Source organism: Erinaceus europaeus, chromosome 8 (assembly GCF_950295315.1).
Source record: "Erinaceus europaeus chromosome 8, mEriEur2.1, whole genome shotgun sequence".
Lineage (NCBI taxonomy): Eukaryota > Metazoa > Chordata > Mammalia > Eulipotyphla > Erinaceidae > Erinaceus > Erinaceus europaeus.
In genome coordinates this window covers 694,004-715,370 of record NC_080169.1, presented here as the reverse complement: position 1 = coordinate 715,370, position 21,367 = coordinate 694,004, and the positions used below count along the sequence as shown (strand labels likewise).

Below are 21,367 nucleotides of genomic sequence, written 5' to 3'. Positions count from 1 at the left end.
CTTTCTCTCTCTCTCTCTCTCTCTATCTCCCCCTTCCCTCCCGACCTCTAGCTGTCTCTATTCAATAAATGAGGATAATTATTTTTTTAAAGATAATTTGTTTTGTGAACATTTTTATTTCTTTTATTTATTTGTTATTGGATAAAGACAGAGAGAAATTGAGAGAGAAGGCAGAGACAGAGAGGAAGAGAGACAGAGAGACAGACACCTGCAGACCTGCTTTACCATCTGTGAAGCGACTCCCCTGGAGGTGGGGAGCCCGGGGCTTGAACCGGGATCCTAACCAGTCCTTGCGCTTTGCACCACAGGCAGTTAACCCGCTGTGCTACCGCCCGACTCCCCAGGATAATATTTTTTAAAGCAGATCTTTAAACTAAACTAAACTAAAATAAAATAAAAAGACTGTATCTTCTTATGGAGCCAGAACTAGGCAAGACAGGGACTCACAAATGGAGACAGTATAGCCCTGCCCCACCCCACCCCCAGCTCCATGATGCAGGTGTCCTCTCCACAGGCCAAGGAGCAGAGCTGGCGCACACGGAAACACAGGCACACACACACACATACATGCACATATGCACGCACGCACACGCACGCACACGCACACACGCACACCAGCCCCTCAGCCTGTGCCAAGGCAAGTTCAGGCTACACCAGCCCACTTGGCAAGGAAGACTTGCCACAGCCTCTGGCCTCACGTCCCCTCACACTGCCAGTCCTCACCCTCGGTCCCTGTCGGACACAAACCCCGGGCTCTCCCCAGGCTCCTCTACTCTCTAGCTGGAGGGAGCCACAGCTCTGCTCAGCCAGGTTCACAGCAGGACAAATAGGAGAGAGGCCCTGCAGGAGTCTGGTGCCATCTGCCAGGGCCCGTGGCCACCGGACCTGCGTCGAGCCCGTGCCCCTCACCCCGCTCCGGGCCTGTCAGCGGACCTGTCACCTCCCTGATGGGAGGGCCCAGGCCGCTGAGGCAAGCAGCCCTCTTCCTGCCGCAGCTGGGTATGAGGAACGCCCAGTGCACATCTGCTCTGCTCTGCTCTGCTCTGCTCTGCTCTGCTCTGCACACCCCAGGCGCATGTCCGCTGTGCTGTCTGCCCCAGGGAGGGAGCAGCTCTGGGCCGGGACCTGAGGTGCGGTTGGCTGGGCCGCGGGAGGGAGGGAGGGGCTGCCAAGAAGCCCCACTGCTGTGGGCAAGGCCACCCTTGTAGTGTCTGAGTCCACAGGACACTGGGCCTCCAGGCACGGGGGTCAGGCAGCCTGCCCTGAAGCCGGGCCCCCTCCTGAGGGACCCCCGCATGGCCCCAGCCAGCCGGCCAGCTCCCTCAGCCCTCTGCCTACTCCGCCCTACCTCCGGACTCCCAACAGCTTTCAGCTCCCCTCTCCGGGGTCCCAGCAGACAGGGTCTCCCAGATGCTAAGGCGACACCCCCCACCCTTTCCCTTCCCAGCACTGGTGCTCACACCAGTGTCAGTGAATTGCAGACAGAACTGGAGCTGACTGGGAGATGGACGGACGGACGGTGGAGGTGCAGGACAGCAGCTGATCAGCTGAAACCTTTTCTTTCTTTTGTAAAATTTGAGATAATATACAATTTATTTGAGATACAAAGAGAGATTAAGAGGGAAGGGAGAGGTGGGAAGGGAAAGAGTGGGGCCCGGGCGGCAGTGCACCTGGCTGAGCGCACGTTACAAAGCTCGTGTACCCAGGTTCAGCGCCCCCGCCCCGTCCCCAACTGCAGGGGGGAAGCTTCACGAATGGTGGAGCAGGGCTGCGGGGGTCTCTCTTCCTATTTCTCCCTCACCTCTCGCTATCTGGCTATCTCTATCAAATAAATAAAGATAAGTTATAAAAATGAAAAAGAGAAACAGAGAGAGACCTGCAGCCCTGCTTCACCACTCAGGAAGTTCCCCTTATGCAGATGGGGGCCGGGGGCTTGAACCCAGGGCCTTGTGCCTGGGAACGTGTACTCTTGACCAGGTACGCCACCACCTGGCCCCTGCTGCGCCATTCTCTCTCACCCAGAGCACATACTGACCCCCCAAAGATGTGTCTGGGGATCTCTCGAGCTCTCACATGCCGTAAGGGGAGCAGCGTGCCCTGGGCTGGAAAGGCCCTTCCCGGAGCCGGGATCTGGGAAGAGGAGCAGTGGGTGCAGCCCTGGACTTCCGAGCACGAGGTCTCGACTCATCCCTGAGAGCACACGCACCGGGGCTGGCACTCCGGCTGACTCGCTCTTTCCTCCTACTTCTCTCAGCAGTAAACAAATATTTAAAAAAGGATTTAGATATCAAATAGAGTGAATCCTACAAAAACTAGCGCTTAGTCCTGACTACTGGGGAATGCCCCGCATTCCAGCTGAGAGGCAGCTTCAAGGGCAGTCTGGTCTCAAATGAGCTGAGGCATCTCCCCGCGGTGCCCTCAGGCTGCCTGGCACCAGCCCCCACCAGCTTGCCCTGCCCTTGAGTCTGCCCAGGCCTCTCTCCACTCACTGCTCCACGGCCTCATGCGCCCCACCCTCGGGCCTCTGGACATGCTGTCCTTCCTGGAACACAACTACCCCCTCCCCGTGGGTCTGGACAACCCATACATCTGCCCCTGTGTTCATTCAGCAAGAATCCTGAGGGCCTCTTGTGTGGACTGGGCCCTGGGCTGGATGCCAGGGGCGGGCTGTGAGGCGGCAGCCCAGCAAGGCCTCTGTTCCCGGGGGCAGATGTTCTGGGCTGCAGGGGCGGGCGGGCCACGGACATGTAACGGCACCAGCAAACAGGGGACCGGCTGATGATGGGTTCCTGCAGGCTGGCAGTTGGGGGAGCCCCCTGACATCACGGGCTCTGCCTGCCATGTGACAAGGAGACAGAGCACAGCACCCCGTGGGCCCTGGCAGGAGTTTGGACAGAATTCGCTGGAGCATGTGTGAGGGTGTGTGTGGCGGGGAATCAGGAGACTAGTTTAACCGTCCAGATGTAGAGAATTAAAACTGCAACCTGGGGACTGGGTGATGGCTCAGCTGGTAGAGTGCAGACCTTACTCAGCACACACAAGGACCTGGGTTCAAGCCCCTGGTCCCCACCTGCAGTGTGTGTGTGTGGGGGGGAGTGGCTAGCTTCGTGAATAGTGGAACAATACTGCAGGTGTCTCTTTTCTGTTTCCTCTCCCTCTATTTCGGGGGCTTGGTGCCAGCACTACCAATCCACTGCTCCTGGTAGCCATTTTTCCCATTTTATTGGATAGGATGGAGAGAAATGGGGGGGAGGGGTAGAGAGGGAGAGAGAGAGACACCTGCAGACCTGCTTCACCTCTTGCAAATTGTCTGCCTGCAAGTGGGGACCAGGGGCTCGAACCCAGATCTTTGCTCAGGTCCTTGCATTTAATACTATGTGTGCCTAACCAAATGCACCATCACCTCCCACCTCTTCTTTTATTGAAGATTTTATTTATTATCTGTTTGGGGGAGAGACAGATACAGCCCTGCTTCACAGCTCATGAAGTTTCTCCCTGCAGTAGGACCGGGGGCTTGAAGCCAGGTCGAGCACAGCAACACATGAGCTCTGCTGACTGCAATGTAGCCCGGCTCCTTCTACCCTCTGTCAGAAAGAAAGAAAATGAGGAGGAGGAAGAAGACAAGGAGGGAGAGGAAGACGAGGAGTAGGGAGATGAGGAGGTGGACGAGTGGAGGAGGAAGAGGAAGTGGAGGAGGAAGAGGAGGAGGAAGAGGAAGTGGAGGAGGAAGTGGAGGAGGAGGAGGAGGAGGAGGAGGAAGTGGAGGAGGAGGAGGAGGAAGAGGAGGAAGTGGAGGAGGAAGTAGAGGAGGAAGAGGAGGAGGAAGATGAAGTGGAGGAGGAAGAGGAGGAGGAAGTGGAGGAAGAGGAGGAAGAGGAGGAGGAAGTAGAGGAGGAAGAGGAGGAGGAAGTGGAGGAGGAAGAGGAGGAAGAGGAGGAGGAAGTAGAGGAGGAGGAAGAGGAAGAGGAAGAGGAAGTGGAGGAGAAAGAGGAGGAAGTGGAGGAGGAAGAGGAGGAGGAAGTGGAGGAAGTGGAGGAGGAAGAGGAGTAGGAAGTGGAGGAGGAAGTGGAGGAGGAAGTGGAGGAGAAGGAGGAAGTAGAGGAGGAAGAGGAGGAGGAAGAGGAAGTGGAGGAGGAAGAGGAGGAGGAAGTGGAGGAAGAGGAGGAAGAGGAGGAGGAAGTGGAGGAGGAAGAGGAGGAAGTGGAGGAAGAGGAGGAGGAAGTGGAGGAGGAAGTAGAGGAAGAGGAGGAGGAAGAGGAGGAGGAAGTGGAGGAGGAAGAGGAGGAGGAAGTGGAGGAAGAGGAGGAAGAGGAGGAGGAAGTGGAGGAGGAAGAGGAGGAAGTGGAGGAGGAAGAGGAGGAGGAAGTGGAGGAGGAAGTGGAGGACGAAGTGGAGGAGGAAGAGGAGGAAGAAGAGGAGGAGGAAGAGGAGGAAGTGGAGGAGGAAGAGGAGGAAGTGGAGGAAGAGGAGGAGGAAGTGGAGGAGGAAGTAGAGGAAGAGGAGGAGGAAGAGGAGGAGGAAGTGGAAGAGGAAGAGGAGGAGGAAGAGGAGGAGGAAGTGGAGGAAGAGGAGGAGGAGTAGGAAGTGGAGGAGGAAGAGGAGGAGGAAGTGGAGGAGGAAGGAGGAGAAAGAGGAGGAGGAAGTGGAGGAGGAAGTAGAGGAAGAGGAGGAGGAAGTGGAGGAGGAAGTGGAGGAAGAGGAGGAAGAGGAGGAAGAGGAGGAGGAAGTGGAGGAGGAAGAGGAGGAGGAAGTGGAGGAGGAAGGAGGAGAAAGAGGAGGAGGAAGTGGAGGAGGAAGTAGAGGAAGAGGAGGAGGAAGTGGAGGAGGAAGAGGAGGAGGAAGTGGAGGAAGAGGAGGAAGAGGAGGAGGAAGTGGAGGAGGAAGAGGAGGAGGAAGTGGAGGAGGAAGAGGAGGAGGAAGTGGAGGAGGAAGTGGAGGAAGAAGAGGAGGAGGAAGAGGAGGAAGAGGAGGAGGAAGGAGGAGGAAGAGGAGGAGGAAGTGGAGGACGAAGTGGAGGAGGAAGAGGAGGACGAAGTGGAGGAGGAAGAGGAGGAGGAAGTGGAGGAGGAAGTGGAGGAGGAAGAGGAGGAAGAGGAGGAGGAAGTGGAGGAGGAAGTAGAGGAGGAGGAAGAGGAGGAAGAGGAAGTGGAGAAGGAAGAGGAGGAGGAAGTGGAGGAAGAAGAGGAGGAGGAAGTGGAGGAGGAAGTGGAGGAAGAGGAGGAGGAAGTGGAGGAGGAAGTGGAGGAAGAGGAGGAGGAGGAAGTGGAGGAGGAAGGAGAAAGAGGAGGAGGAAGAGGAGGAGGAAGTGGAGGAGGAAGGAGAAAGAGGAGGAGGAAGAGGAGGAAGTGGAGGAGGAAGAGGAGGAAGTGGAGGAAGAGGAGGAGGAAGTGGAGGAGGAAGTAGAGGAAGAGGAGGAGGAAGTGGAGGAAGAGGAGGAGGAGTAGGAAGTGGAGGAGTAAGAGGAGGAGGAAGTGGAGGAGGAAGGAGGAGAAAGAGGAGGAGGAAGTGGAGGAGGAAGTAGAGGAAGAGGAGGAGGAAGTGGAGGAGGAGACGCCACCCTGCTGGGAAGCCTGCACTGGCCCTCTCCATGCCCAGTGAATGCTTAGCATTCTCCACACTCCCTGTACACCTGTCTGTCTGCCTTTTATGTAAAATCATGGGTGTCCTGCGAGCAAGGCTGTGCTGTCCTCGAGCCCCGTCTCATCTCCTCCTAACTGCACGCCCGGCTACTGGCTTGTACTGGGTCACTCCATGAGCTCTCCATGCCTGTCACCTTGCAGCAGGAGGAGGAGGGCTGGCGGGCGGGAGTGGCGGTTCTCGGAGGGGGTCTCTGGACCCCGTGAAGGCAGCTCCCGTCCCTCAGCAGAGCCCTGGCACAGAGCATGGAGAGCCTCTCCGAGAGAGCCTGGCCCTTCCAAGTCCTGGCGGAGGGCGACGGGGAAGAGAGGAGAAAGACAGACGTCACTGTGCCGTGCTCCAGCTCTCTGCCTTGGGCTAAGCCTTGGCCTCACTGGCTTGGACGAACACACCATGGTTACTACCCTGTCAAGGGAACAAAACCATGAGACACATTCCAAAATGCCAAGCATGAGAAGCTGCCTTGGCTTGAACCCCGACAAGGGTAAAATCATCTGAGCGGGAAGATGTTTCCCTGGACCGAGTCTTGGCTGGACGTCAGAGGGGCCAGTGTCTGCCAGGAATCTCAGCATCAGTAAAAGAGGGAAAGGCCCTTGTCCCACTTGTAAACCTAAGGCTGCGGGTGGGAGCACTCGAGTACCTATTTCAATGAGCAAGCCAGTGCCTTTAGTTACCACAGAGCAGGAGGCAGCACAGTGGCTACAGCCATGAGCCCAGAGACACTGGTTCTCTCTTCACATATCTCTCTCTCTCTCTCTCTCCCTCAGTAAACAGATAAATCTTTACCAAGAAAATTTCAGGAGCTCGCAACATTATGCTTGACTTCAGAACCTATGGTCAGGACTCGGAGGAGGAGAATTTCCAGAATCGCCTCCTGAGCGGGTGGGCCCCTTGGGGTACCGGAGTCTGTGCCTCTCGGTCTGGGTGACGTGTCCATGGTGTGTGACCTTGTGAGAACCCACTGAGCGGAGCACATGTGGGCGCACACTTTCTGAACCCTGGCTGCACGCTGACGAAGGAATGGAGAAGAGCAGGCACCGGCACCGTGCTAGGAGCCCCCAACTTCAGGGCAGTCAGGAAAAGACCAGACAGACAGACAGACGCCACTGTGAGAGGCGGTGCTGGCCCCAGGCCGGCCGGCGTCAATGCCCACCATGAGCAGGGTGGGGCTTTGCATCTGCCCCATCACCTCACATGGCTTTTCTGAAGAATGGAAATGGCGTGCGTCTCCGCGTCACCCACGCCTGTGCAGAGACGACGTTCCAGGAGCCTCCTGCGTGAGGGGTGGGAGTGAGGCTCTGCGGCGCTGGCTGGGATGTGTAGTGGTGGTGTCTGGCAGAGGTGAGGTAATGGGGGAGGGACCCAGTCTGCAGGCAGAGAGTCAGCGGGCTGAGGGGCTGAGGGGAGGGGAGGGGAGGGGAGGGCGTGGCTGCCCCGCCAGGCTGGGGAGAGCAGTACTCACCAACCCTCTCTGCTTTCTTTCTTTCTTTGAAAAAAAGGGGGGCGGGTGGTAGGTAGCACAGCGGGTTAAGCGCACATGGCAGGAAGCACAAGGACCGGCATAAGGGATCCCAGTTTGAGCCCCCAGCTCCCCACCTGCAGGGGAGTCGATTCACAAGCAGTAAAGCAGGTCTGCAGGTGTCTGTCTTTCTCTCCCTACCCCCCCGTCTCCCACTTCTCTCTCAATTTCTCCTGTCCTATCCAACAACAATGACGGCAATAACAAGGACAACAAAAAGAAAAAAATATATATACATATATATATAATTGGATAGAAACAGAGAGAAATTGACAGGGAGGGGAGACAGAGAGGGACAGAGTCAGAGAGACACCAGCAGCCCTGCTTTGCCACTTGTGACGCTTTTCCCCTGCAGGTGGGGACCAGGGATTGAACCCTGGTCCTTGTGCCCTGTGATGTGCGCTTACCCAGGTGCGCCACCGCCTGGCCCCAAGCTGCCTGCGCTTTCTTTCCCCTTTCTTTTTGATAGAGACATAGTGAAATGAAGAGGACGGAGAGGGAGAGGGAGAGGGAGAGGGAGAGGGAGAGGGAGAGGGAGAGGGAGAGGGAGAGGGAGAGGGAGAGGGAGAGAGACCTGCAGCACTGGTTCACTGCTCAGTGAGTGTCCACCTGCAGGAGTGGGGGCTTGAACACGGGTCCGAGAGCACGGCCGTGTGAGCATCTGCCACGCACGCAGGCCTGTCATCTCAGCCCTTCAAGCCGGCCAGCATTCCCCTTTCTGGGAGACGGGAAGTTCCCAGCACACTCCTGTGTGTCCTGGGGAGGGCAGGTGCTGCCGGAAGGCATCCTGACTTACCGCACACAGTCCACGGTGCTGTCGCCGTCAAACAGGAGCTTCTGCAGGACACAGCCTTGGACAGCCGCCAGAACCCCACAGGGGCCACCCTGCAGGCAGAGGGGGCGTCAGCGCCAGTAAGAACCGGCCCGGCCCAAAGCAGCCTCTGCCCACCGGCGACAGCTGAGGGTCCCGCTGAGCCGCAGGCTCTGACACGGGCCCTTCACTGGCCGGTCGCCGGGCTGCAGGGCACTGGCCAGGAGGCCCCAACGCCCGCTGGTGGAGGAAGGAGCTCGGCAGCATCTGGGGGAGGAGAGTGACTCAGCAGCACACCTGGTTAAACGCACGTGTCACAGTGCACAAGGACCCGGGTTTGAGCCCCAGCCCCTCCCCGCCCCTGCAGGGGGAACGCTTCACAACACGAGTGATATAGCAGGTTTCAGGCATCTCTCTGCCTCCCTCTCTCTCTCTCTCTCTCTCTCTCTCTCTCTCTCTCTCACCAGAGCACTGATCAGCTCTGGCTTCTGGTGGTGCAGGGGATTGAACCTGGGACCTTGGAGCCTCACACATGAGAGTCTCTTTGCAGAACCATTATGTTATCTCCCCCTGCCCTGTCTCTCTCTCTCTCTATCCCCCCTTCCCTCTCGATTTCTGACTGTCTCTATCCAATAAATAAATAAGATAGTAAAAAATAATAAATAATAGTAATAAAACAGAGAGTTGGGCGGTAACACAGCGGGTTAAGCACATGTGGCACCAAGCGCAAGGATCCCGGTTTGAACCCCCGGCTCCCCACCTGCAGGGGAGTCGCTTCCCAGGCGGTGAAGCAGGTCTGCAGGTGTCTCTCTTTCTCTCCCCCTCTCTCTTCCCCTCCTCTCTCCATTTCTCTCTGTCCTACCCAACAACGATGACATCATCAACCACAATAACTACAGCAACTATAAATAACAAGGGCAACAAAAGGGAAAATAGATAAATATTTTAAAAATTAATAATAATAATAAAACAAAAAGAAAGTGACTTTTTGAACCTCCAAGCGTAAGCCAAGGTGTCTAAGTCACCCAGGGACATGTGTCCACTTTCCACTTTAGGGACTGAGGTCTCAACAGTTCACCACTCCGTCCCCCACCGCCAAGGTGCACCCTAAAGGCCTCCTTCTCCCCCCGGAAAGCCCTCCTTCAGTGTGTTGGCTCCAGGTGAGCCCTGGGGCAGCTTTGCTCTGGCTTATGCCACCTCTCCTTCCTCACGGGCAGTCTGACCCTCATGCTCTGTCCTTTCCCAGGCTGGTGAGACAAAGTTCCTTGGTCAGCTTGGGGCCACGGGTGCTGGGACCTGGGGCTGGAAAGACCCGCTGAGCCAGTGAGCCCGGGTCTTCCTCAGGCAGCGCCAGTAAGGGGTGGGGCTCCTGGATTTGGGGTGTGGAGTGTGGTCAAGCTGCCCTGCTCCCTCTGGGCATCCTGACCCTGGCGCTAGAGCCCTCGGAGACACAGCTATGTTCAAACCCCGCGCCTCCCCTTCTGTCACACCCCATCTCTGGCCAGTGCTCAGCCTCTAGACTGCTCCACAGTCTCTCCCTGGCTCGCAGGGCCAGCACCCACGAGGCCCCTTCTCCAACGCCGCCTGCCTGCAAAGTTGCCAGTTCAGCCTAGAGACTTGTCCTCGGGTCCACGCCAGACTCGGGGTCTCCCGGCGACCCCTGCCAACGAGCCCTCCGCCGGCCCTGGACAGTCCTGGTGAGGCTCACGGGAGCCCGCCCTCCCCGTGCCGGGCACCTGCCTTGTGCTGCACGATGCCGTATTTTAAGGAGGCTGCCTCGCTGAAGGGAAAACTCTGGCGTCTCCATTCTTCACTGAAGCAGCAGAAGCTGGAGCCAAACAGAAGGTTCTTGATGTCCTGTCCAAGAAGAGAGAGCTACATCGGCTGTCAGAAAAGCAAACAATGACTAGCTTCTGCTGCTGCGGGTGGCGGTGGAGTGGGGTGTGTGTGTGTGTGTGTGTGTGTGTCCGTGTGAGTCTGTGTATCTGAGTGTGTGTGTGTGTCTGTGTGTGTGTGACAGTGTGAGTCTGTGTGTGTGTATGTGACAGTGTGAGTCTGTGTGTGTGTGACAGTGTGAGTCTGTGTGTGTGTGTATGTGACAGTGTGAGTCTGTGTGTGTGACAGTGTGAGTCTGTGTATCTGAGTATGTGTGTGTATGTGTGTGTGACAGTGTGAGTCTGTGTGTGTGTGTGAGTCTGTATGTGTGTATGTGACAGTGTGAGTCTGTGTGTGTGTGACAGTGTGAGTCTGTGTGTCTGAGTGTGTGTGTGTGACAGTGTGAGTCTGTGTGTCTGAGTGTGTGTGACAGTGTGAGTCAGTGTGAGTCTGTATGTGTGTATGTGACAGTGTGAGTCTGTGTGTGTGACAGTGTGAGTCTGTGTATCTGAGTGTGTGTGTGTATGTGTGTGTGTGTGTGTGTGACAGTGTGAGTCTGTGTGTGTGTATGTGACAGTGTGAGTCTGTGTGTGTGACAGTGTGAGTCTGTGTGTGTGTGTGACAGTGTGAGTCTGTGTGTGTGTGTGACAGTGTGAGTCTGTGTATCTGAGTGTGTGTGTCTGTGTGTGTGTGACAGTGTGAGTCTGTGTGTGTGTGTGACAGTGTGAGTTTGTGTATCTGAGTATGTGTGTGTGTGTCTGTGTGTGTGTGACAGTGTGAGTCTGTGTGTATGTGACAGTGAGTCTGTGTGTGTGTGACAGTGTGAGTCTGTGTGTATATGTGACAGTGTGAGTCTGTGTGTGTGTGTGACAGTGTGAGTCTGTGTGTCTGAGTATGTGTGTGTGTGTGACAGTGTGAGTCAGTGTGAGTCTGTATGTGTGACAGTGTGAGTCTGTGCATCTGAGTGTGTGTGTGTGACAGTGTGAGTCTGTATGTGTGTATGTGACAGTGTGAGTCTGTGTGTGTGTGTGACAGTGTGAGTCTGTGTGTCTGAGTGTGTGTGTGTGACAGTGTGAGTCTGTGTCTGAGTGTGTGTGAGTGTGTGTGTGACTGTGTGAGTCTGTGTGTGACAGTGTGAGTCTGTGTGTGTGTGACAGTGTGAGTCTGTGTCTGAGTGTGTGTGTGTTTGAGTGTGTGTCTGAGTGTGTGTGTGTCTGAGTGTCTGTGTGTGAGTCTGTGTGTCTGTGTGTGTGACAGTGTGAGTCTGTGTGTAACAGTGTGAGTCTGTGTGTATGTGAGTGTGAGTTTGTGTGTGTGTGACAGTGTGAGTCTGTGTGTCTGAGTGTGTGTGTGTGTGACAGTGTGAGTCTGTGTGTCTGAGTGTGTGTGTGACAGTGTGAGTCTGTGTGTGTGTGACAGTGTGAGTCTGTGTGTCTGAGTGTGTGTATGTGACAGTGTGAGTCTGTGTGTCTGAGTGTGTGTGAGTGTGTGTGTGACAGTATGAGTCTGTGTGTCTGAGTGTGTGTGTGTGTGACAGTGTGAGTCTGTGTGTGTGACAGTGTGAGACTGTATGTGTGTATGTGACAGTGTGAGTCTGTGTGTGTGTGAGTGTGAGTCTGTGTGTCTGAGTGTGTGTGTGTGACAGTTTGAGTCTGTATGTCTGAGTGTGTGTGTGTGTGACAGTTTGAGTCTGTGTCTGAGTGTGTGTGTGTGTGACAGTGTGAGTCTGTGTGTGACAGTGTGAGTCTGTGTGTGTGTGTGTGTGACAGTATGAGTCTGTGTCTGAGTGTGTGTGTTTGTGTATGAGTGTCTGTGTGTGAGCCTGTGTGTGTTTGTGTATGAGTGTGTGTGAGTCTGTGTGTCTGAGTGTGTGTGGGTTTGTGTATGAGTGTCTGTGTTGTGAGCCTGTGTGTCTGTGTATGTATGAGTGTCTGTGAGTCTGTGTGTCTGAGTGTGTTTACGTGTGTTTGTGTATGAGTGTCTGTGTCTGAGTGTGTGTGTGTGTTTGTGTATGAGTGTCTGTGTGTGAGTCTGTGTCTGAGTGTGTGTGTGTGTTTGTGTATGAGTGTCTGAGTCTGTGTGTCTGTGTATTAGTGTCTGTGTGTGAGTGTGTGTGTGTTTGTGTATGAGTGTCTGTGTGTGAGCCTGTGTGTCTGAGTGTGTGTACATGTGTTTGTGTGAGTTTATCTTGTGTCTGTGTATGTATAACAGTATGTGTTCAATGAGTGTGTGTGTGTGTATTTGTGTGTCTATGTGAGTGTGCGTGTGAGTGCGTTCCCCTGGGAACTGGGAGTTGGTCTTGAACTCTAGCAGGGCGGTCCATTTTCTAGCAGGGTTATCTGTTTGGTTTTTATTTTGCAAACCCATTCTTATCATACTTGAGGAAAGAGAAGGTTGGCCCCAAGGGTCTCGCCTCTGAAACATCTGCAAGCCAAGCCAGGCCGTGCTGACCCAGGTCAGAGCCTCTTCCGCTCCCTGAGAGTAAACTTGAATCGTGGTAGTGTAAAAGCAGCAAGCACCGTGTTCCACCCCTGAACTGCGTCCCCAGCCGTGACCCACAAGCCCAGGGAACGTGGAGGAGCAGAGGGGCGCTGAGGGGCGCGAGGGGCCCCAGACATCCCTGCCGGCGAGGCCCCCTCAGCCCCGTGCTGGCGGGTCCCTGCGGGAGGCCTCGGGTAAAGAATGGTTAGTGCCTCTGCACAGCCCGCTTCCCGCCTGGCGAGGGAGGAAGAAAGTGAACTCCGCAGGGAAGCACTGTGGGTGTGAAGAGGCTCTACGCCCTAGACCTGGGGTAGGTGGGGACAGGCTGCCCCTCACACTTTTGGTTCACCTAATTTATTTCGTCTCTTCTTTTTTAAAAAAATAGTTGTGATTTATTATTGGATATAGACAGCGAGAAATCGAGAGGGAAGGGGGAGACAGAGAGGGAGACCACTCGTGAAGCTTCCCCCTGCAGGTAGGGTGTGGGGGCTTGAACCCGGGTCATGCACACTGTGATGTGAGCGCTCAGCCTGGTGCGCCCCCGGCCTGGCCCCTTTTGTTCCGTTTCATTTTATGTTTCCTTTATATGTTGCTGGAGACAGAGAGGAAGTGAAAAGAGGTGGTGCACCGGGTTAAGCACACAAGAGTACAAAGCACAAGGATCGGAGTTCGAGCCCCCAGCTCCCCACCTGCGCGGGGGGTGGGGGGCACTGCTTAAGCAGAAGCAGGCCTGCAGGTGTCTCTGTCTCTCCCTCTCCCTCTCCCTCTCCCCTCCTCTCTCAGTTTCTCTCTGTCCTGTCCAGTCAAATGGGAAAAATGGCCTCCAGGAGCAGTGGATTTGTAGTGCCGGTACCGAGCCCCAGTGATAACTCTGGAAGCAAAAAAAAAAAAAAAAAAAGAAAAAGGAAAGAAAAAGAGAGAGAGAGAGAGGGAGAGTGTGTAAGAGATGAAGAGAGACACCTGCAGTCCTGCTTCACAGCTCATGAAGCTTCCTTCCCCCTTGCAGGTGGGGACCAGGGTCTTGAACCTGGGTCTTTGAGAATGATGACACGTGTGCCCTGCTAAGCGCCCCACCGCTGGGTCCCCGTACTCCCAGTGTTTGGGGAAGAAGGCGAGCAGCTGGGACTCGCCGGCCACTCCCTCAAGCCTCAGTCCAGGCGGCCTTCTCCTTACACCCAAACTGCCACTTCCGCAAGCATCCCGAGAGCAGCGAGATGGGCCGGGCCGGGCCGGAACCATCCGCGGGCCCTCGCTCCCTGCAGTCCAGATCACAGCCCGCCCCACGGACAGCGGCCACCTGCCCGCGCCACACCAGCCCGGGCCAGTGCACCCACTGGCCCACCCACTGGACCCGCCCACCCACCTTGGCGACTGAGAGGTCCATGGGCCTGGACGCGGCCTGTGGCTTGAGCACTGACAGGAGCGGGGGAGACAGGACTGCGTCTTCTCTGGTCACTTCGTCCTCCACGTCCTCTGAAAGAAAGCAGTGGCCACGTGAGCTCCTGGGGCAGACTCCTGCCTCCAGCCTCCTGCCGGGGGAGTCAGGGGAGGCTCAGGTGGGCAGGGTGGCATGCATGACCTCGGGCACACTAAGCAGTCTGCTCCCCATAAAGAATTTGGGTCGATGCTCCCAGAGGGGGAGAAATGTCAGGGGAAGATGCCCAGAGGGCTCTGAACTCCAGCTCCTTCAGGACCCGGAGAGAGGGGAGGGAAAAGGGAGGGACGTGTGGATGGAGTGCGAGGTGTGGGTGTGACTTGGAGAGGGAGAGAAGACGCCGCCATGGGATAAATGGGCAACTATATACAAGTACAGACAGGCGGTTACAGGAATAATACTCGGCCCGCATCTGTGACTTAGGGAGAACTGCTGGAGCTCCCAGTGGAGGGACTGGGGACACAGAGCTCTGGTGGTGGGCACAGTGAGGAGTTATACCCGTTACTTGTACTTCTGTAAATCAATATTAAATCACTAATAAAATTTTAGAAAAGACACTCACATGGGCTTTGACAGATAGGCAAGGTTCTGCCAAGTAGAGACATGGAGCCAATGGAGCGGACAGAGGCCTGGACAGTGAGAAGCACAGAGACTGACCGGAGGTGACTGGCCAGCAGGGGTGTGAGTGGGAATCAAGGCTGTGGCGGACCCCGGCCAACCCCGAGTGCCCTGCTCAAGAGACGGTGGGGCGATTACCCCTGGAGACTAGCGAGCAGGTCACACGGCCAGGGCTGCGTGTGTCCGAGACCCTCTCCGGCTCCGTGTGCGGCAGGGATCCCAATGACAAGAACACGGCTGCTGTGAGTGGCCGACGGGCTCTTGGAATAACAACCCAGGGGCCCAGCTTCTTCTTTCTTTCTTTCTTTCTTTCTTTCTTTCTTTCTTTCTTTCTTTCTTTCTTTCTTTCTTTTTTGCCGGAGCACTGCTCAGCTCTGGCTTATGGTAGTGCGAGGGATTGAACCAGGGACTTCAGAGCCTCAGGCATGGGAGTCTCTTTGCATCACCATTATGCTGTCTTCCCCCCAGGAGGCCCAGTTTCTACCTGGGGAATCCTTTGTCCCTGGCAAGCCTGCCCTCAGAGAAGGTGTGCTCATGGAGTGACCTCCTCTTCTTCTTCTTCTTCTTCTTTTTTTTTTTTTAACATTTTTAACATTTATTACATAGTTGTAGGACTATGACACCTTGGTGTCTTCACTTAAGAACTAGTGTCTTTCTTTCTTTCCAGAGCACTGCTCAGCTCTCACTTGTGGTGGTGGGAGACTGACCTTGGGAGTTTGGAGCCTCAAGCACGAGAGTCTCTTTGCATAACGATTATGCTGTCGCCCTGCTGTCCACCCCCACGTGACCTGGTTTTAATGAAGTTTATAAACACCCTGGTATGTGATTACTAACAAGGCTACTGAACTGAAGCAAGCAGAAGAAGCAGGAGGAGGATAAAGAGGAAGATGAGGAGGAGAAGAAGGGGGAGGAGGACTGGGGGTAGAAAGGAATATTACTCCTCTAACCACATCTCATTCCTTGCCTCTGTCCCCCACCCCAAGACCTACCTCTCTCTCCTTTCTCCCTGTACAGACTGTCCTGGTAACTGGGCTCCACGATCTCTTTCATCTCCTGTTCCATCTAAATCGACAGTTCAGTGACTAGCAGCAAAGCAAGGGCCTGCCTCTGTCTGGGAAAATGCACTTCAAACAGCTGGCTTCTGAGAGAATTGCTAAAAGCATTCCTCTAAAGAGAAGCCTCTGGCTTCAGAAGGCCAGGAACAACTCTGTCTGTCCAAACAGGATTGGCTTTCACTGGAGAGCCCAAAGGCTTGGTGCTTCACAGAAAGGCTTTAGATGCCAGTACTTCCTGGCTCCAAGCTGGCCTCTGCTGAGCACGAGCAGGAAGCATGTGTCCACATTCCTTTTATAGGGCACTCAGCACGCGCCGGGCGCTGGACGGCGGCCTCTGAGTGTGCCCTCTCCGCACTACAAAGGAGGCATGTTGTCACGGCCAGAGCACAGGATCCAGCCGTGTTTTCTGCCAGCACAGAGGAACTGTGAGTGCAGCACAGACACCACCGTCCAAGGAGCCGTCACGCCGCACATTTCACACGGGTGGCCTCTAAAAGGCACCACGCTTGCTTCCGCTAGTTGAGAAGGGCTGTTCAGAGCGGCAAATGTTGGGCTTGGACACCATGCCACTTAGCCAGGCCGTGTGTGTGACCCAGGCTCAAACCTGGCCCCCACCACACTGAAGGAAACATCAATGCTGTTGTCTCTTTTTAAATTTTTTTGTATTATATTTTATTGATTAACTAAATAGACACAGCCAGAAACCAGAGGGAAGGGAACGACAGAGAATGAGAGGGGGCCAGGTGGTGGTGCACCCGGTTAAGCACACATAGTACTAAACTCAAGGGCCCATGCAAGGATCCAGGTTCAAGACCCTGCTCCCCACCTGCGGAGGGTGGGGTGAAGGTACATTTCACAAGCGGGGAAGCAGGGCTGCAGATGTCTCTCTCTATCTATCTCCCCCTACTCCCTTAATTTCTCTGTCCTGTCCAATAAAAAGAAAAGATCCTAAAGAGAGGAGAGAGAGAGGGAGAGGAAGAGGGAGAGAGACCTGCAGCCCTGCTTCACCATTCGCAAAGTTTTGCCCTGCAGGTGGGCACCAGAGGCTCAAACCTGGGTCCTTGTGCACTGGAACCTGTGTGCTCAACCAGGTGGCTCCCCTGTGGTCTCTAACTCTGTCTCTGTCTCTCTCTGCCTGTCTTTATCTCAGAGACAAAGGTGGCCAAGGGAGGAACGCTCAAAAAGGAGAGGAAAGGTATGAGGACAGCTGGCTGTCAAGCTGGACCACTGGCCGCTGGCCCAGGCCTCGTCCTGCCATGGCCGCCATCGGCCGCTTGTGATCGGCCCTGGGGAGCAGAGGGTCCAGGCACGACAGAGGATGCTGGCAGCTGGAGAGTGGCAGCCGTGTTCTCTGTCTCGACGAGGAGGGGCAGTCGCCACGCACAGACAGCACCCTGCACCCCAGGTGCTACACCCGCTGCTTCCAAAGGCCCTGGCTCCCCCAGTCTGAGCCCCAGAGTCTGAAGTATGCAGCGGCCTAGAAGGAGTTGCAAATACAGGAGGGCTCTGCCCTCACCACCATCTGGACCCAGAAGTGACAGGGCTCCTTTTTTTTTAAATCTATTTATTTATTTATTTATTTTTGCTTTTTGCCCCTTTTTTTGCCCTTGTTGTTTTAGAATAATTGTAGTTAACATTATTGTTGTTGTTGTTGTTATTGATGTCATTGTTAGGACAGAGAGAAATGGAGAGAGGAGGGGAGGAGAGAGGGGGAGACCTGCTTCACCGCCTGTGAAGCGACTCCCCTGCAGGTGGGGAGCCGGGGGCTTGAACCGGGATCCTTACGCCGGACCTTTCTCTTTGCACCACGTGCGCTTAACCTGCTGCGCCACCGCCTGGCCCCCAGGGGCCCTTTTTAATTTGCTTTTTGCAACCAGAGTTACGGAAGGGGCTCGGTGCCGACATGACAAACCCACTGCTCCCAGGAACTTTTTTCTCCCTCTTTACTTTCATTTTAAATGTTTTATTTAATTTATGTATTTATTATTGGGGAGAGAGAGAAAAACTGTGAGGGTAGGGTGATAGAGAGGGAGAGAGGCAGAGAGACACCTGCAGCCCTGCTTCATCACTTGTGAAGCTTTCCCCCTGCAGGTGGGGACCGGGGGCTTGAACCTGGGTCCTTATGCACTGTAGTGCTGTGGTATGAGCACTTAACCAGGTGTGCCACTGCCTGGACACCCCCAATTTTTATAGAGACAGAAATTGGGAGAGATAAAACCGAGAGGGAGAGAGACACCACAGCACTGCTCCACTTCTTGTGAACTTCCCCCTTCACCTGCAAACGGGGATCTGGTCTATTTTCTGTTTTGTCCTCATTTTGTCAGCTATAGAGAAGCAAAGGCAGAAAAGAGAGACACCACATCTCAGAGCTTCCTCCAGGGCAAAGGGGGCTGTTGGTATGCATGAGACCCCTTCTGTTTCATTTGGTTTAAATCCCCCCAGCTTAACACTACTCTATTTACATAACCACTGCATTCTATTTACATAACCGCTGTTAACAAGCACCACCCTCCCTCCAGGGCATTGGTGGTTCAGTGATAGGATTCTCGCCTGCTCCGCCCCCTCCTTGTCACACTGATTGTCACCAGTCACTTTTCTATCCACCCTCTCTATGTCACATCCTGTTTCCACCCTACTTGGCAAGTATATATAAAGACAGCATTGTGAGTTTTACGGTACCTTTAGTTTAGTTTAGCTCGGCTTAGATTGCGCTGCGTCCTGCATGAATAAAGAGATGCTGCCTACAGCTCAACCATGAGTCCCTGGTCGTCTGTTACCCGCCCGTGAAGCCAGCCCGGCGAAAACAACATAACCCGGCGAAAACAACAGGGGGCCGGGCTTCTACCTGTGGTGCACAGGGCAGGGCGCTTCTCTGGCCCCACAGGGCTGTTTGTTTTGCTGCCAGGGTCATCACTGGGGCTCAGTGCCTGCACTATTACGCCACCACTTCCGGCGCTGCCAGGGTCATCACTGGGGCTCAGTGCCTGCACTATTACGCCACCACTTCCGGCGCTGCCAGGGTCATCACTGGGGCTCAGTGCCTGCACTATTACGCCACCACTTCCGGCGCTCTTCCCCCACACCTTTCTCTTTGATAGAGGGTGAGAGACAGAGACATCAGCATCCAGCTCCACAGCTAAGAACTGTCCCTCTTGCAGGTAGGAACCCGGGTCTTGAACTTGGGTCACTGTGCATGGCAGCATGTGAGCTCCACTGCGTGTACAGAGGGCTTCTTCTAAAGACGAGTCCAAGAACAAAGAGCAGGGCCACCTGCCCCACTAGGGACAGACAGACACAGGCTGGGGTGTGGATCCACCTGCCAACACCCATGTCCAGCAGAGAAGCAATGACAGAAGCCAGACCTCCCACCTTCTGCTCCCCATAAACATCTTTGGTCCACACTCCCAGAGGCGGAGACATGTCAGGGGAGATGCCCACAGGGCTCTGAACTGCAGCTCCGCTGGGACCCGGAGAGAAAGGAGGGAAAAAGGGAGAGACACCTGGATGTAGTGACAGGTGTAGGTGTAACTTGGAGAGGAAGAGAAAATGGAGGCTTTAAAAAAAAAATGGGCACCACCCCAACTGTTCATCTGCACTATTCCAGCCTTTAGGTCCATGATTGCTCAACAATTTGTGTGGCTTTGTATGTTAACTCTCTTTTCAGCCACCAGGTTCCAGGTGCCAGCATGATGCCAACCAGACTTCCCTGGACAGACAACCCCACCAATATGTCCTGGAGCTCCGATTCCCCAGAGCCCTTCCCCACTAGGGAAAGAGAGAGACAGGCTGGGAGTATGGATCCACCTGTCAACACCCATGTTCAGCGGGGAAGCAATGACAGAAGCCAGACCTTCCACCTTCTGCATCCCACAGTGACCCTGGGTCCATGCTCCCAGAGGGATAAAGAATAGGAAAGCTATCAGGGGAGGGGATGGGATACGCAGATCTGGTGGTGGGAATTGTGTGGAGTTGTACCCCTCTTATCCTATGGCTTTGTCAGTGTTTCTTTTTTATAAATAAATAGACAAACAAACAATAAGAAAAGAAAATATTTTAAGTCTTTGTCTCCTATTCCAATAAATAACATTTTAAAAATGTAAAAAAAAAATGGACACATGGTCCGGGAGGTGGTGCAGTGGATAAAAAAATGGGTGGGAGTCAGGCGGTACACAGTGGGTTAAGCACCCATGGCGCCAAGTGCAAGGACTGGCTTACGGATCCAGGTTCAAGACTCCGGCTCCCCACCTGCAGGGGAGTCGCTTCACTTCCCAGGCGGTGAAGCAGGTCTGCAGGTGTCTGTCTTTCTCTCTCCCTCTGTCTTCCCCTCCTCTTTCCATTTCTCTCTGTCCTATCCAACAACGACGACATCAGTAACAACAACAATAATAACTACAACAACAATAAAAAACAAGGGCAACAAAAGGGAAAATAAATATAAAAAAAAATTAAGGGCAAATATCTACAAGTACAGACATTACAGAAATACTAGCCAGCCCATATCTGCAGCCTTGGGAGAACTGCTCAGCTCCCAGTGGAGGGTCTGGGGACACAGAGCTCTGGTGTTGGGGACGGTGTGGAGCTGTGCCCCTGTGATCTTGTCATTTTGTAAATCAATATTAAATCACTAATTAAAAAAAAAAAGACAAAGAAGGCTCCAGGGAGGAGATGACAAGATGGAGAAGCCTGCTCTCCTCTCCTCTCCTCACCCGCTCGCTGGCTCAGCCTGTCCTTCCCGAGTCCTGTGCAAGTACCGTAGCCCCCACCCCAGACACGGAATGGCCCCCACACTCCCTCCCTCCCCGCAAGGCAGAGGAAGACCTCCCCTCCAGCCCCCACCCAGCACCCTGGGCAGGGCTCTGGGCAGAGGGACCAGCCGCACGTACCGAGCAGCAGAACGTCGGGCTGGCTGGCAGCCTTGCTGGGCACTGGCGACTCATGTTTCCTGTGAAGAAAAGAAGATTTCAGGTCAGGGCACCAGAGGCCGGTGGCAGAGAGATGCCAGCAGAAGAGAAAGCTGGGAGGAGTGCTGGGGGGGCTCCAGAGGCAGCCTCCTTCCCTCCTTCTGCCCTGGCCGCTGCACTCCCCTGTGTGTCTCATACCAGTCTGTCACCACCCTCCCTGACCAAAGCTTCCACACTGGGTGAGCCCACATCACCTCCAAAGTGCCTTTCTATCCTGTACACACACACAAGCACACGCACACGCACACACACACACACGCACACACCTGGTCCACACAGGATGGCAAGCCCTGCAGTGTAACACGCTCACAGAACCTGATGCAAGTGTACTTGGCTGATGCCACTGTATTTGTGCTGGGAGACGGAGACAGACACAGAGAGAGAGAGAGAGCGAGAGAGAGAGAGAGAGTAATAAAGTTCTTAGAAGGGCCTAGGCTGTGGGTGACAGTGTTATAGAAACGCCTATCATGGGGAGATAAGAAACTGCACCGTGTATCAACACTACTGTAAGCCGTTCTCCCCCAATAAAATGTCTAAAATTTTTTTTTAAATTGCACAGATTTTTATCTTATCTCTATTTACTTTTAGTTTCCTTTCTCCCAGCTCTTAAAATCATCAGCATGGGGCCAGGCAGTGATGCACCTGCTTTAGCGCACACATCACAGTGCCAACGACCAGGGTTCAAGCCCCTGGTCCCCACCTGCAGTGGGAAAGCTTCACAAGTGGTGAACCGAGGCTGCAGGTGTCTGTGTCTCTCTCCCTCTCTATCTCCCCCCACTCTCAATTGTTCTCTATTATCTATCCAATAATAATAAACAGATAAACTTTAAAACAATAATAAATGGAAAACCACCTTGTGGTCCTGACTTATAAATTCAGGTGTGTGCATACAAAGCTGCCTCTTTAAAACCATCAGGAAGGGGGCCAGGTGGTGGTGCACCTGGTCGAGCCACACATCACAGTGCGCAAGGACCC

At 54.5% G+C, this 21,367-nt stretch overlaps 1 protein-coding gene across 3 annotated transcripts in view; it reads right to left on the bottom strand.

Moving 5' to 3' along the window:
* The window catches only part of MINDY4 (MINDY lysine 48 deubiquitinase 4), a 124,282-nt gene that overhangs the window by 51,112 nt on the left and 51,803 nt on the right, over nt 1–21,367 (bottom strand). For all 3 annotated transcript variants that reach the window (XM_060195798.1, XM_060195799.1, XM_060195801.1), the window contains 4 exons: nt 20,315–20,373; nt 13,687–13,796; nt 9,708–9,824; nt 7,953–8,041 (listed from right to left, as the gene is read on the bottom strand). In XM_060195798.1, coding sequence (XP_060051781.1) covers nt 7,953–8,041; nt 9,708–9,824; nt 13,687–13,796; nt 20,315–20,373 — 375 coding nt within the window. The remainder of the gene's footprint in view (nt 1–7,952; nt 8,042–9,707; nt 9,825–13,686; nt 13,797–20,314; nt 20,374–21,367) is intronic.